The sequence below is a fragment of the Ciconia boyciana genome, chromosome 19, assembly GCF_034638445.1.
Source record: "Ciconia boyciana chromosome 19, ASM3463844v1, whole genome shotgun sequence".
Classification (NCBI taxonomy): domain Eukaryota; kingdom Metazoa; phylum Chordata; class Aves; order Ciconiiformes; family Ciconiidae; genus Ciconia; species Ciconia boyciana.
The window spans coordinates 847,502-861,425 of NC_132952.1; the positions used below are offsets into that span (position 1 = coordinate 847,502).

Below are 13,924 nucleotides of genomic sequence, written 5' to 3' on the forward strand. Positions count from 1 at the left end.
CCTCAGCTGCCCTGCCTGCCCACGGAGAGCGAGAGCAGCAGCAGCAGCAGCAGCAGCAGCAGGCGCTCCATTGTAGTCAATCAGGAGCTGGCAGAAGGCCGGGACTTAGGTAAAGTTGATAAGGAGGATTCAGACCGGAATGTGGAACGTCTAATCAAAATTACTGTCCTTGGGAGTGAAACACATCCTGGAGAAATATGTAAGCTAATTAAGATGTTTTGGCAACCATCTGAAGCTACTAGTAGAAGTGTGATAAGAAGCACCCTCATGCGAGCTGTCCTCATTATAACACTGAAAGTCACACGCCTCGAGCTGGAGACCCCGGCCCGACCACAGACCCCTCACCTTTGGGCATGCACAGAATGTTACGGTAGCACTGTAGCTTTAAGAATAAGATGAGAAGATGTAAACCAATAGAAAGCTGCTCTGCATAATCACTTAGGCATACGTGTAACTAGACTGTATAAATATTGTACCTGCATGAACGAGTGGTGTGCTGGCTTTGCGGAGCTACCACCTAGCACCCGGTCTTGCGCAAAACTTGAAATAAACTATTATCTCGGCTCTGTGTGCGTACTGGGTGTTGCACACCGGGTAACCAACTCCGTTTGTGAGACAACACCACAGCCGGCATGGCGGGGAGCTGGTGACCCAAGAGCATTTTGTCTATGGATCCAGCTGTCCTTGGAGTCAGTCCCACAACAGTTACTGACCTGTGACACCAGACAGCACCAGGAGGGTGTCAGAGATGTGTCAGAGGGGCTTAGGATGCTGTTGTTATCTTGGTTGCCCAGGGGTATCCTTTATGCTTCACGGACAACTCTTAAGCTTCCCAGAAGCAAAGCCCTTATTTCCAGGGCCGAGCTGCTCCCTCCATCCCTTGGTGCTGGCCCCACCGGGGAAAACCCTGCCTGCTCCCTCCAAGATGGTTCCCTGCCACTGGGGCTTTCCTGCTGTCGTGGTTTAACCCCACCCAGCAACTAAGCACCACGCAGCCGCTCGCTCACTCCCCCCCAGTGGGATGGGGAAGAGAATCGGAAGAGTAAAAATGAGAAAACTCATGGGCTGAGATAAAGACAATTTAATAGGTAAAGCAAAAGCCACGCACGCAAGCAAAGCAAAACAAGGAATTCATTCACTACTTCCCGTGGGCAGGCAGGTGTTCAGCCATCGCCAGGAAAGCAGGGCTCCATCACGCGTAATGGTTACTTGGGAAGACAAACACCATCACTCTGAACATCCCCCACTTCCTTCTTCTTCCCCAGCTTTATATACTGAGCATGACGTCATATGGTATGGAATAGCCCTTTGGTCAGTTTGGATCAGCTGTCCCAGCTGTGTCCCCTCCCAGCTTCTTCTGCACCTGGCAGAGTGTGGGAAGCTGAAAAGTCCTTGGCCAGTGCAGCAACAACTAAAACATCAGTGTGTTATCAACACTGTTTTCAGCACAAATCCAAAACACAGCCCCATACTAGCTACTATAAAGAAAATCAGCTCCATCCCAGACAAAACCAGCACACCTGGGAAGCTTGGCAGGGCCGTGCTTCAGCAGGGTTCAGGGCCTGGTTTTGTGGCATGCCTCCTCCTTGATTTGTGTGGACATACTGCAGTGCAGAGGGTAGATAAGAAATCTCCAATTCCCAGTTTGAGATTTTCATGGGCTCTGGCAAGTGGCACCTGAGAAGGTCTTGACATGCATCAAGGCAACCATGAAGAGGTCACTGCATGGGCCTTGACCAAAGGCAAGGAGTTCAACTTTGTCTTCAAGAGGTTCAGCATCCTGGTGTGCCAAGGAAGGAGAGTGGTCATGAGGTTCTTCGAAGACCTGCTCCAAGATGTGGACAAGACCAGGATCCTGGCAAGCACTTTCTTCCAAGTGAGTTTGTCATGTTTTCAGTGCTCCCCCTAACTCCTTTGCAGCCGGGTCAAAGCCGTGGCCATGGGTAGGTTTTCCACGGTACTTGTGGCTGGGCCTGCCCTCCTGCTTCCAGAAAGCCATGCCTCAGGGACAAGCTTATCAGGGGTATCTGGAAAGGCACACAGATGGGTCCAGAGTCACCCAAAAGGCACATCCAGGGGTGTGGAGATGCCCTGAAACACACCCTTTGAGATTGGGACACCCTGAAATACACATCAAGCTGTTTGGGGTGCCCCAAAAGGCACACCCAGGGGTCAGGGGCAGCCAAAGGCACAGCGAGGGGTCTGAGGATGCACTAAAATGCACAATGTGAAGCTCGGGCAATGCTGACATGCACACTGTGGGGTGTGGGGAGGAGCCAAAAGGCACGTCCAAGGGTCTGTGACACACTGAAAATCACATCAAGAGATGCTGTGCACCCTGAAAGGCACATTGAGGGGTGCGGGGAGACCCAACAGGCACACCCAGAGGTCCAGGGTGCACCAAAAGGAACGCTCAGGGGGCTGGGCACACCAGAAAGCAAACCAAGGCGTAGGGGCATCCCAAAATGGACACCAGGGGCTTGGGGTGCCCTCAGACGACACTCAGGGCTCCAGGGATGCAGAGAGAAGCACACCAAGGGGTCCAGGGTGCCCCAAAACTCACGCCGAGAGCCCAGGAAGCACAAAAAGGCACATGGGGGTGTGCAGCCACTGTCTCTTGTGCTTCCAGGGAGCCTTGCTGGTGAGAGCCTGCTCCGCCAAGCCCATTCGTCTCCCACGCAGGCGAGCACTGTGGAGGTGCTGGGAGAGGAGAGGAGGACGATGGGTCTGCAGAGCGTGCAGGGAGGTGGGAGCCTTTGAGGGGTGGCCTTGGGCAACCCTGTGCCCCTGGACACAGTGCGCCAGGGGCTGTTTCCCTTGGCCACCTGGCCTGTGTGCACGCAGACAGGTTCTGAGCATGCGGGCCTCACCGGCCTCTGCCCCCGGCCCCGCCCAGCCCCCAGCACCTTATGATGTCACGGAGCCATTTATGACGTCAGCGCATGTGTTCGCTAGACCTGGGGCGCTGGTGCAGGCCCTGCACACGCAGCACCTGCTGGTACTGGTGGTGCTGGTGCTGCTGGTGGCGGCTCAGTCCATAGGCAGCTGCACGTGCCCTGTCGCTCCTCGGGGCTCGGCTCCTCAGTTCGCAGCCAGCACCTGGTAGTGCCTGCCAAGTCCTGCCTGCCACCGCTCCCCGGGGCGAGGCGAGGCGAGGCGAGGCAGTGCAGTGCCCATTCCCGCTGGGCCATGAAGAGGACCTGGCGATTCCTGTGGAGCAGGAGGGCGCGGGAGGGGCCCGTGTCCTCCAGGAGCAGTGGTGGCAATGAGCTCCGGCCGGAGGGCCGGGATGTGCTGCATCTAGAAACTATCAGGGCGAGCAAAAGCTCTGGGGGGGAGGTATGTAAAAATAAAGATTTTAATTTAGAGTCTTCATTATAGGATTATATAGCATGCTAATGCGAAATAAGACTTTTCCATGAATAATGTCTAATGCAGAGTTGTTGAAAACTCTTACAATCTGACACCAAGTTGGTGACAGTCCTCTTCTGGTTCTAGGAAGTGCTGCCACTGTCTCCTGTTTTGAGCTGATTTCCTAAGTTCTGTCAATTTTTTATTCTTTAACTTTGAACAGGCAGGAAACATCACAGCCCAAATACCGATGGCAGGGTCTGATTCATCCTCTTCCCACCTGAGCCCTGGAAGTCACTGGACATCAGAAAGTGTTGATGCGCAAGTGTTTCAGAGAGCGTATGAGAAATGGCTTCAAGTGCAACAAAAGGTCAATGAGGACATCGCTGATATGCAAGAAACCAACAAGAGCTTGTCTCAGGAGCTGAGCAAAGCTGAAAGAAAAGCTAGCAGGCTAGAAAAGGAAGTGAAGCCACTGAAAAAAGCCCTCTGGGAAAAGACATTGGCTTTAGATATGGCAGAAAGAGAATTACGTCATGCCCGGAGGCAGGCAAAGGACCGGCATGCTCTACACCTTGAGAAAGATCAAGAGAGAAAAGATGCCATCAAGAAGGCAGAAGGGCTGCAGGAACAACTGGCCCAGCTCCGAAGTGAAAACCTTTTACTCCATCAGCAGCTGGGAGATGTGCAGAACAAGACCACCCAAGAACGAATGGTGAGTGATGCCTTTACATGCGAGGCCGACAAAGTAGAAAAAGAGGTGAGGTGAGCACTGACCAGTTTTGTTCTGGTTTTGTTGGAATTGCAGAAGGTTTTGGCAAGCCTTGAGACACGCTTATACGTCTATACATAAATGTATGTCTCTACCATAATCTACCCAGACTTCTGCAAAGCATTTGATACTGCCTGGCACAACATACTTGTCTCTAAAATGGAGAGACATGGATTTGATGGGTGGACTACTCGCTGGATAAGGAATTGGCTGGCTGGTCGCACTCAAAGAGCTGCGGTCAATGGCTCAATGTCTGGGTGGAGACCAGTCACAAATGGTGTCCCTCAGGGGTCCATATTGGGACCACTGTTATTTAACATCTTTGTCAGAGACAAGGACAGTGGGATTGAGTGCACCTGCAGCAAGTTTGCAGATGACACCAGGCTGACTGGTGTGGTTGATATGCTAGAGGGAAGGGATGCCATCCAGAGGGACCTTGACAGGCTAGAGAGGTGGGCCTGTGAGAACCTCATGAAGTTCAACAAGGCCAAACGCAAGGTCCTGCACATGGGTCAGGGCAATTCCAAACATGGATACAGGCTGGGGGATGAGTGGCTTGAGAGCAGCCCTGCGGAGAAGGACATGGGGGTATTGGTGGGTGAAAAACTGAATATGACCCAGCAATGTGCGCCCATAGCCCAGAAGGCCAACCATATCCTGGTCTGCATCCAAGGAATCGTGGCCAGCAGGTCGAGGGAGGTGATTCTGCTCCTCTACTCCGTTCTGGTGAGACCCCACCTGGAGCACTGTGTCCAGCTCTGGGGTCCTCAGCAAAGGAAAGACATGGACCTGCTCAAGCGGGTCTAGAGGACCACAGAGATGATCAGGGAGCTGGAGCACCTCCCCTGTGAGGGCAGGATGAGAAAGTTGGGATTGGTAATGCTCGCCTTCTTTATGTGCTGGGATACAGACATCTTTATTAAAAGATTATGTTTCCTGTTTCCCTAGAGAACAGTGGGACAGCTGCAAGGAGAGCTCGCTGATGCTTTCAGAAAGCAGTGGGTAACAGAAACTTCACTGAAAGCTTCTACACGCCAATGCGATTACCTGAAGCAAGAAAACTCCCGCTTGCAAGAGGACTTGGACAAGGCTAAGGCCGAGGTATACAAAGTCTGTAAACGTGTTAGTATATACGAAGCTGCTCCTCTCCTTCAAAGAGCGCAAGAGAAGAAAATATTCTGGGAACAAATACAGGAGAGGTTTGTCTGAGGACGTTACGAGCTTCAACATCATTAACAATTGTTTTCCAGACTAGAGGGTGCTTTTAGCTTCTTGCCTTGAAAAACCTTGCCCTCTCACCTTGAAAAACTCAGCCGGCTCTTCAGGGAGCTTGTTTCGAGGCTGAGGGGAAAGCAGTGGGTTGGGGGCAGCATCTGGGTGGGGAAGAACGAAGCAGCTGTGCTCTTTCGAGACTCGCTTCTGTTCCGACACCGTCCAGAAGTTGTGGCCATGATGTGATATCGCAAGCCATGTGCTCCCAAACGTCTCTGGGCTTGGTTGCTTTCTTTGCAAGGTTTTTTCTTCTCTTGGTCTCTGCACAAAGATGGTGTCTAGTTCCCTGGTAGTGGTGTTTTTGAGGAAGGCAAGTAACCTTTTGTTTGCCTTTGTCTCGTAAGCCAGGCTTCACCCTCCATCTAAGTAAGGCCTTGAACCTCTTGTCTCTTCCCCTCGACGCTGTCTGCCCAGGCATTAGCACAGGGGTGTGCATATGAAAGGGAACGGGGCAGAACAGGAGTGTGGTGGAAGCAAAATGAAATGCAGTGAACGCGGTGAAATGCAAAAGAGCATCTTCACAGGCATGGAAGCTGTATGATGCTGTAGAAGGAGTCGAGTGCCTTTGCCATGGTGCCTTTTGGAAAGGAGGGACGGATGGAAGCCGGAGCAGTCCTGTCAGCAAGGGCGTGAAAGACGTACTTACTTTCAAAAAAACAAGCAGCTTTTCCCTGGGTTGAAATACAAACTTTTGTATTTCAAAGCAAGCTTTTCCCTGGGCAGCTTTTCCCTTTTCCCTGGGTTGAAATACAAACTCAGTGCCTTACAGCCATCATCTCAATCCATACATTTGCTTGAGTTTCACAGAGATTTTTGACCCCTCTGCTTCAGACCGATTGTTTTTTCCCCGCATCCAGGTGCGCGAACTCTCTGCGCAGCTGGAGTTGGAGTCTGAGAAATCTCTGCAGCTCGAAGCCAGAAATCAGGAGCTGCGAGGGCTGGTGACTCTTCTGCCACATTGCTTGGTGACTCCTGGGGTGGGTCATACCACAACAGCGCTTCATGGAAAACAGTGCGAGCAGCAAGCACGAGAAGAAATGAGCGAGAAGGAATATCTCAGTCGACATTTGCAGGTCAGATTATGTGCCATTTGTCTCTGTCGTCAGCGTTGCATTCGTTTGTGGCTGCGGTCATGGCTTTTAGGTGTTTTGTCTTGGGCATCTGGCTCTCTTTGTTAGTGCTGTGGGTTTGGCCTTCCTGCAGGGAAGCTGGGGAGCTGCAGAAGGCTGCATCAGAGTGCTTCCGTGTGTGTCGTGGGACCTGTGTGCGTGAAAAATATGCAGCCTTTTCCTCATCCCTGTCCGTACAGCGTCGTAGGCTGCTTAATACTGGATTTCATATAAAAATGGCAGAAAGAGTGGGTTTGTTGAGAGGGGTGGGCATTGTCTTTTTCTTCCTGTTTCTTGAAGTTGCATCTTCGGCTTTAGACACAGGCAGCCACTCAAGCCAGAATAGAAGAGATCAACACCACTGACGCCTCTTGGAGAGAACAGCTGGAGCAGAGAATTAGAGCTCTGGAATCGGACCTGGAGAGAGCACGGAGCACGCAGGAGGAGAGCGCACTGCAACCGGCATGTGCGCAGGCAGAAACAAAAAGCTCCGAAAAGCGTAATTTGGTGGACCCAGAAATGAGAAGATGCCTCACAGAGAAATTAAAAAAGTAAGTCGAACACTTTCTTTCCCCCCCCCACATAATACAATATGACCCTTTTCATCGCGGCTCTTCCATCCCACTTCCCTTTCTTGGATCTGGTCAGCATGGTGTGCGCACCTTCAAGACAGCGTACTTCTCAAAAGAGTACACCTTGGGTTCTCCCATTCGGGAGGCCTGTTTTCCTTTCTCTTTACTGACCCTGGAGTAACAAAACTAATGAGGCCTGTCTGGAGGACGTTTTGGTTAGTTTGCTTTCAACAGTTTTCTGTAGCCATCTCCTCTTCCTGCATGTCTGGTGGAAAAGAGGAGCTTCACTTCTGCTGCTGTTAGGATAGATACACTTGAAAAAGCAGAGGGGACAGAACAGGAGCCTGTGAGGCAAATATACTCTATTCAGCTGCCGTTACGACGGTGCATCTCCAGTCTGCATTTACACTGGGAGGAGGGAAAGACCCCGGAGTCCTTACCACCTTCTGGGAAAGGTCCTACAAAGGCAGAACACGGATTGCTTGGAAGCCTGAGAAGCAGTACATCTGGAGGGCTTGGAAGTCTGTTTTCCGAAGTGCAACAGCGTACGGTCACACTTGGGGAACAACTTTGTACCAATATGAGCAACAGTCGTTCTTGCATGCTCCCGCCTTTTTCACAGGCCTAATGAGACGCTAGCAGAAGCCAGTGCTAAGAGCCCTCAGGAGCAGCGGCACAGACTCTTCAGTCGCAAGGCAAAGAATCTGAGCCAGAGCAGGGGACAGAGCGGAAACCCATCGGGCTCAGGTAAGCAGCTCCAGATGTGATTCTTCAATGGCCAGGTGGCTTAGGGATTACGGTTGGGTTTTGCCTGTGATACTGAGATAGTGGAAGCCTTTTCTGTGTAACTCCTGGCCACGTGGAACTAGGAGAAAGAAGTTACTTGCTTATCCTGCACAGCATAAAGCAGGTTCTGTTAGGTGGAAACCCAAAACACGTAGCCACTTCTCCAGAGAAGAATTGAACCCGTTTCATGACAGTTGTTCCTCTGGAGTCCCGAGGCCCCAAATCGCTGATTTGCTTTTGAGGCTTTGGCTGAATACGGTGGGTGTAGAAAGAAAGTGTTTTGGCAGGACAAGTGCTGCCTATCTCCGCACGGGAAGGATGGATCTGTGCCGTGCTGGGAGATTTCCTTGGCCTGGCTTCGATAAAGAAGCTTTGCCTGTTCAAAGACAGACGATCCCGTGTTTTGGTCAGGAGGACTGCAGAAGCTGGTGGAAAACCTTGTGCTCCACAGAAGCCCTCTTTTGAACTTCTTAGGACAATGGGGCATTTGAAGGCAAAGAGGTCTCGGGCGTCTGAAGTGTAAGCAGATGCCATTTGTGGGCTTTGCGTGGGTTTATCTGTTGTGCGCGGCCTCTGGAATTTCCTTCACGGGCTTTATGGTTGCCTGACCATCAGTTGCCTGATGGTCAAACATGGAAAATCTCATTTCTTCCTTTGCGCGTGCCCCTTTCCACCTTGGTTTCCTCTGGTGGGCTTAGATCTCTCCAGACCTTTACAGCGTCCTGTCACAGCTGACAGTGGTCCGTGGACTTTCTGGGCTAGGTCTGCTGTAGAACTAACATCGGATCTTGCTTTTTCTCTCCCAGTCACCCGCGAAGGTGAAACTGGATCTGCTGGGGATTCTCCCTGGACATCTCCTGCTCTTCCGCCAAACGTAAATGAAGTCCAGGATCCCCTTCGAGGGCAACACCGCCCCAGCACGATGCTTTGAGGAACAATTCTTAAACTGGTAGAAAACACTCATGAGAGTTTGTGAAAATTCTTTTGTCTACGCCCATCTCCCGTGCTTTCCCATCGCCGTCCCTTCCTGAGCCACCACAGCATCGGGCTCAGCAAGGTTTAGTGGCTGGGGACAGCAAAGCCCTCGGACACCTCCCCTTCCCTGCCTCCCCACCGACGGGGGTCTCAGGGCTGCGGGAGGGGCTGCAGGTGCCGTCCCGGCGCTGGGGAGGCCGGCGAGGCCTCTGGGACTCTCCTCAGCCCGGCAGCGGTGCTGGGGGCCGGGCCGCGGGGGCGGGCAGGGCCGTTCCCTCCGCCCGCAGCCTGCTGCCGGGCCGGGGGTGTCTGGGGGAGGCCCAGTCCCGGGGCCGGGGCGGGGTGGGGTTCCCGGGGGCCCTCCCTGGGGCCGGGGCAGCGCCGCCCTGTCCGGAGCTGCTCCCCCCTGCTGGCTTGGGGGCCTGGGGCTCGGGCAGGGCGCGGGTTCCATGGAGACGGGCCCGGAGGAGGGCGCGGCCTGGTCTGGCAGTGCCCGGGGGTCAGCGCGCGTGTGCGGGCCCAGGGCATGCTGGGCGCGGTGGTCCTTCCTCGCCCCGGGGCATGCTGGGAGCGGTGGCTTGCCCTGGGACATGGCGTCTCCTTCGTCGGGCACACAGGAGGCTCCTGGGCGGAGACGGCCTCTGAGGCCAGGAAAGGTGGCCGGAGGGAAGGGGCCTGTGCCGGGCCAGCACGGAGGTGCTTCGAGCAGCCTCACCAGCAGAAGCGCTGCCCGGGGAGGTGTTTGACAGCCCTGGCTGCCGCGGCCACTGCTTGGGAAGAGCGGGAGGTCAGGGGAAGGACGGACACGGCCTTGGCAAGGCCTCGGCCCCCGGTGGTGCCGAATTCCCCCCAACACCCAGGGAGACGGGGCTAACGCCATGCTGCACAGAGACGCTCACCGTGTTCCCAGAGCTGAGGCTTTTCTTGTTCTCCGAATGCTGTAAGAGCAGAAAGTGTCCTGGGAGGAAATACAGGAGAGGTTTGTCGAAGGACTTTGCAAGCGACAACGTCATTCATGATCCTTTTCCCAAAGAGATTGTGCTTGTACCTGAAACGTCCAAAACCCAACGGGTTTTGGTTGCAAGTGAGGAAGCGACCCACCTGGAAGCAGGAAGAAAGGGTGCCTGGCTCTGTTACGGGCTGTCATCAGCTCTAGGAGTAAAGCATGCTTCAGGGTTTCTGCAGGGAAACCAAAAACGTTTTCCCATGCCTCGTCTCTCCTAGGAGCCTTGGTTTGAGGAAGCGCTTGTTGGTAAATTGCGGCACGCAGTGAAAATACATTGAAGTATCTACTAGTGAGTGTGTGCTGCTCTTTTGCAGTTCACTCTAAGTATGGAAAGGGTGATAATCACGGGCCGTTATTATTGCGATAAGCAGTGCCTGCAACGGGATTTAATTTGTCAGCAGTCCTGGCTCACCGGGGAGGTCCCAGTTGACTGGAGGTGAGCAAATGTGACGCCCATCTACAAGAAGGGCCGGAAGGAGGATCCGGGGAACTACAGGCCTGTCAGTAGTTCTTTTGCATGTGTCCCTTTCCACCTTTGTTTCTTCTGGTGGGCTTAAATCTCTCCAGACCTTTACAGCGTCCTGTCACAGCTGACAGTGGTCCGTGGACTTTCTGGGCTAGGTCTGCTGTAGAACTAACATCGGATCTTGCTTTTTCTCTCCCAGTCACCAGTGAACGTGAAACTGGATCTGCTGGGGATTCTCCCTGGACATTTCCTGCTCTTCCGCCAAACGTAAATGAAGTCCAGGATCCCCTTCGAGGGCAACACCGCCCCAGCACGATGCTTTGAGGAGCAATTCTTAAACTGGAATGAAATACTCATGCAAATTTTGAAAGTTTTTTGTTTACCCCGATCCTCCCATGTTTTCCCATCGCTCTCCCTCAGCTGGCTGCAGGGCCCAGGCAGGACCGTTCCCCCTGCCTGCAGCCTGCTGCCGGGCTGGGGCTGTCTGGGGGAAGCCCAGTCCTGGTCCCGGGGTGCGGTGGGCATCCCCGGGGGCTCTCTCTGGGGCCAGGGCTGTCTGGGGGAGGCAAGGGCTGGAAAGGCATGCTTGCTTTCAAAAGACCAAGCAGCTTTTCCCTGGGTTGAAATATGAACTGGGTGGATTACAGGTATCATCTCAGTCCCTAAATTTGAGTTTCAGAGAGATTTTATAATGAAGGAAAAGCCTCTGTCATTGAGCATTTTAATGGGATGCTCAGAACAGAGATGTGGAGATACTGTACAGCACACAACACTTTTTGCTACATTATTTGCTGTTGGAGTTAATAAAAACTATAACCAGAGCTTCAGCAGCACTACCAGAGCCAGGCCTGCAGATGTGAATGCTTCAAACTCATCGAGCGTTTACAAAAGTGTATATGGCAGTGCTTTTAAAGACTCTGTGCCTCTGCTCAAAAAAGGAGACCTTGTCAGTCTGTCTAGAATGAAAGAGAAACCTGAGAATAAGTTATGAGCAAACATTCACAAACAAAATGTTCATAGCAGCTGAAATTGGGAGAAGAGAATGTATACTTGTGCACCGCTTAATGATCACAAAACAATTGAGGGGCTGTTTTACCCTGAAGAACTTCAAAAACTGAACCCTAACGACAACAGGCTCTACAAAAGTGACATCATTGCTGACACAGGGAAAGGAAGAAAGAAACAGCTTGCTGCTGAAGTGACGTGGCTGGTAACAGAAATTTAACAGTTGGGTAGAAGCCTCCCGAGTCCAGGCTTGGCAGTGGAGCAGGGGAGAAAAGAATCATAGAATCATAGAATGGTTTGCGTTGGAAGGGACCTTTGAAGGTCACCTAGTCCAACCTCCCTGCCATGAGCGGGGACATCTCCAACTAGAGCAGGTTGCTCAGAGCCCCGTCCAACCTGACCTTCAATGTTTCCAGGGATGGGGCATCCACAACCTCTCCGGGCAACCTGTTCCGGTGTTTCACCATCCTCATCGTAAAACATTTCTTCCTTATATCTAGTCTGAATCTACCCTCTTTAGTTTAAAACCATTACTCCTTGTGCTATCACAACAGGCCCTGCTAAGAAGTTTGTCCCCATCTTTCTTATAAGCCCCCTTTAAGTACTGGAAGGCTGCAATAAGGTCTCCCTGCAGCCTTCTCTTCTCCAGGCTGAACAACCCCAACTCTCTCAGCGTTTCCTCATAGCAGAGGTGTTCCATCCCTCTGATCATTTTTGTGGCCTTCCTCCGGACCCGTTCCAACAGGTCTATGTCTTTCCTGTGCTGAGGACCCCAGAGCTGGACGCGGTACTGCAGGTGGGGTCTCACCAGAGAGGAACAGAGGAGCAGAATCACTTCCCTTGACCTGCTGGCCGTGATTCTTTGGATGCAGCCCAGGATGCGGTTGGCCTTCTGGGCTGCGAGTGCACATTGCCGGTTCATGTCCAGCTTTTCATCCACCAGTACCTCCAAGTCCTTCTCCACAGGGCTGCTCTCAATCCCTTCATCCCCCAGCCTGTATTGAGACTGGGGGTTGCCCCAGCCCAGGTGCAGGACCTTGCACCTGGCCTTGTTGAACCTCATGAGGTTCACATGGGCCCACTTCTGAAGCTTGTCCAGGTCCCTCTGGATGGCACCCCATCCCTCAGGTGTGTCCACTGCACCACTCAGCTTGGTGTCATCTGTAAACTTGCTGAGGGTGCACTTGATCCCACTGTCTTTGTCATCGATGAAGATATTAAACAGTACTGGTCCCAGTACGGACCCCTGAGGGACACCACTCATCGCTGATCTCCCATCTGGACATTGAGCCATTGAGCACCACCCTCTGGATGCCACCATCCAGCCAATTCCGTATCCAAAAGAAGGGTGGCAGATATGGGTTTCTACATCACGCTACCCAGAGCCAGAGCCTTTCCACAAAAAAAAAAAAAGCTTGAACTTGACCATACTTCACCAGTGGAGGACCCTGGAGCTCTCCAGTACTGAGCGGTGGAGCTGGTGGAAAACCAGGACCCACACAGCTGGAATGGCATCAGCAAAGACACCATGTCTGAAATAGCACTGCAGGGAAAGACACGGCAGTCTGCTTTGCAGAAAGGCTATTATCCGTCCTTCTCCATGTTGATGGAACCCCCACAACAAAGCTTCAGCTGTCAACTCTCCAGCAGTGACAAGGAAAACAGAGCTCAAACTGGATGAAAAGCCTTACACTTTTTCTATGATTGTGGATCTGGCACATATTTTGCAGGGTTCTCTGGAGGATTTAACTGTATCTCTACACAGATCTCGGGTATAACAGGTTTTTGGGGACTTTGCAGTTCTTTTATTGTGCTGTGTTCTGACTGGTGGTAATAACAAGATCCTGCCAGTGATAAGCCACGCTACTTGCTGGTAAACTGCCAGCACATTGACATGATCAGCATTGAAATAAAGACTGACCAGAACAGGCATGTCTCATTTAGCTTTGGGATTTTGGATTGCAAAGCTGCATCTTCAGCTCTGGAAGTCTCTGATATTTTAAGAAACCACACCAAAATGGGAGTGGTAAAGAATTATGGCGACCTGTCCTTGAACATGAATACAGAGCCCGGGTCAGCAATGGTCTTGCTGCAATGTATGGTGCAGGTGTCAGAGGCATAGAGTCCACGGCCTGTTCAGAAAGGCTCTTTTGAAAAGAAGTTTCGAAATTGTAAGTCACATGTTAAGAGCACCGCCCAAGATATTGCAAAAAATGTGCTTCCAAGGTTGTAATGGATAAGTTGGAAATGCTGTCAAATCAGGAGCACTAGGGACTTGCTTATATTCAAAGAAAAAGCCTTAAAAGAAAGAGCGCCATGTCAAGCCCCTGGAGGGAAGGTCCACCCCAGCCCTTGAGAAGAAAAAGGAACCAGAGTACAGTTGGACCAGGACAACAAGAAGAAAAAGAACAGCCAGCCAAGCTCCACCATGCAGAAGAGACAAAAACCCTGATAAGGTCTAGTAGATAAGGTCCTGATAAGATCCCCTTCTACTAGAAAAGGAAATCTATTTTAAAAGGGATGGTTTGCATTCATGGCTGCTCAGAAGAACGTATCAAATACAAGCTGGATTTGTTTGAAGTGTCCACAACACACACCAGCCTTGAAAAA

The 13,924-nt window shown here is 52.1% G+C and overlaps 1 protein-coding gene across 1 annotated transcript; it reads left to right on the forward strand.

Annotated features, from left to right (window-relative positions):
• Positions 1-27: 27 nt before the first annotated feature.
• Positions 28-10,591, forward strand: LOC140661559 (ankyrin repeat domain-containing protein 26-like). Its single transcript, XM_072883937.1, has 9 exons — positions 28-199; positions 1,645-1,876; positions 3,575-4,066; positions 5,072-5,224; positions 6,253-6,468; positions 6,823-7,055; positions 7,699-7,823; positions 8,669-8,811; positions 10,509-10,591. Exons 2-8 carry the CDS (start codon positions 1,694-1,696, stop codon positions 8,791-8,793), a joined length of 1,527 nt encoding a protein of 508 aa, XP_072740038.1. The 5' UTR covers positions 28-199; positions 1,645-1,693; the 3' UTR covers positions 8,794-8,811; positions 10,509-10,591.
• The last annotated feature ends 3,333 nt before the right edge of the window (positions 10,592-13,924 follow it).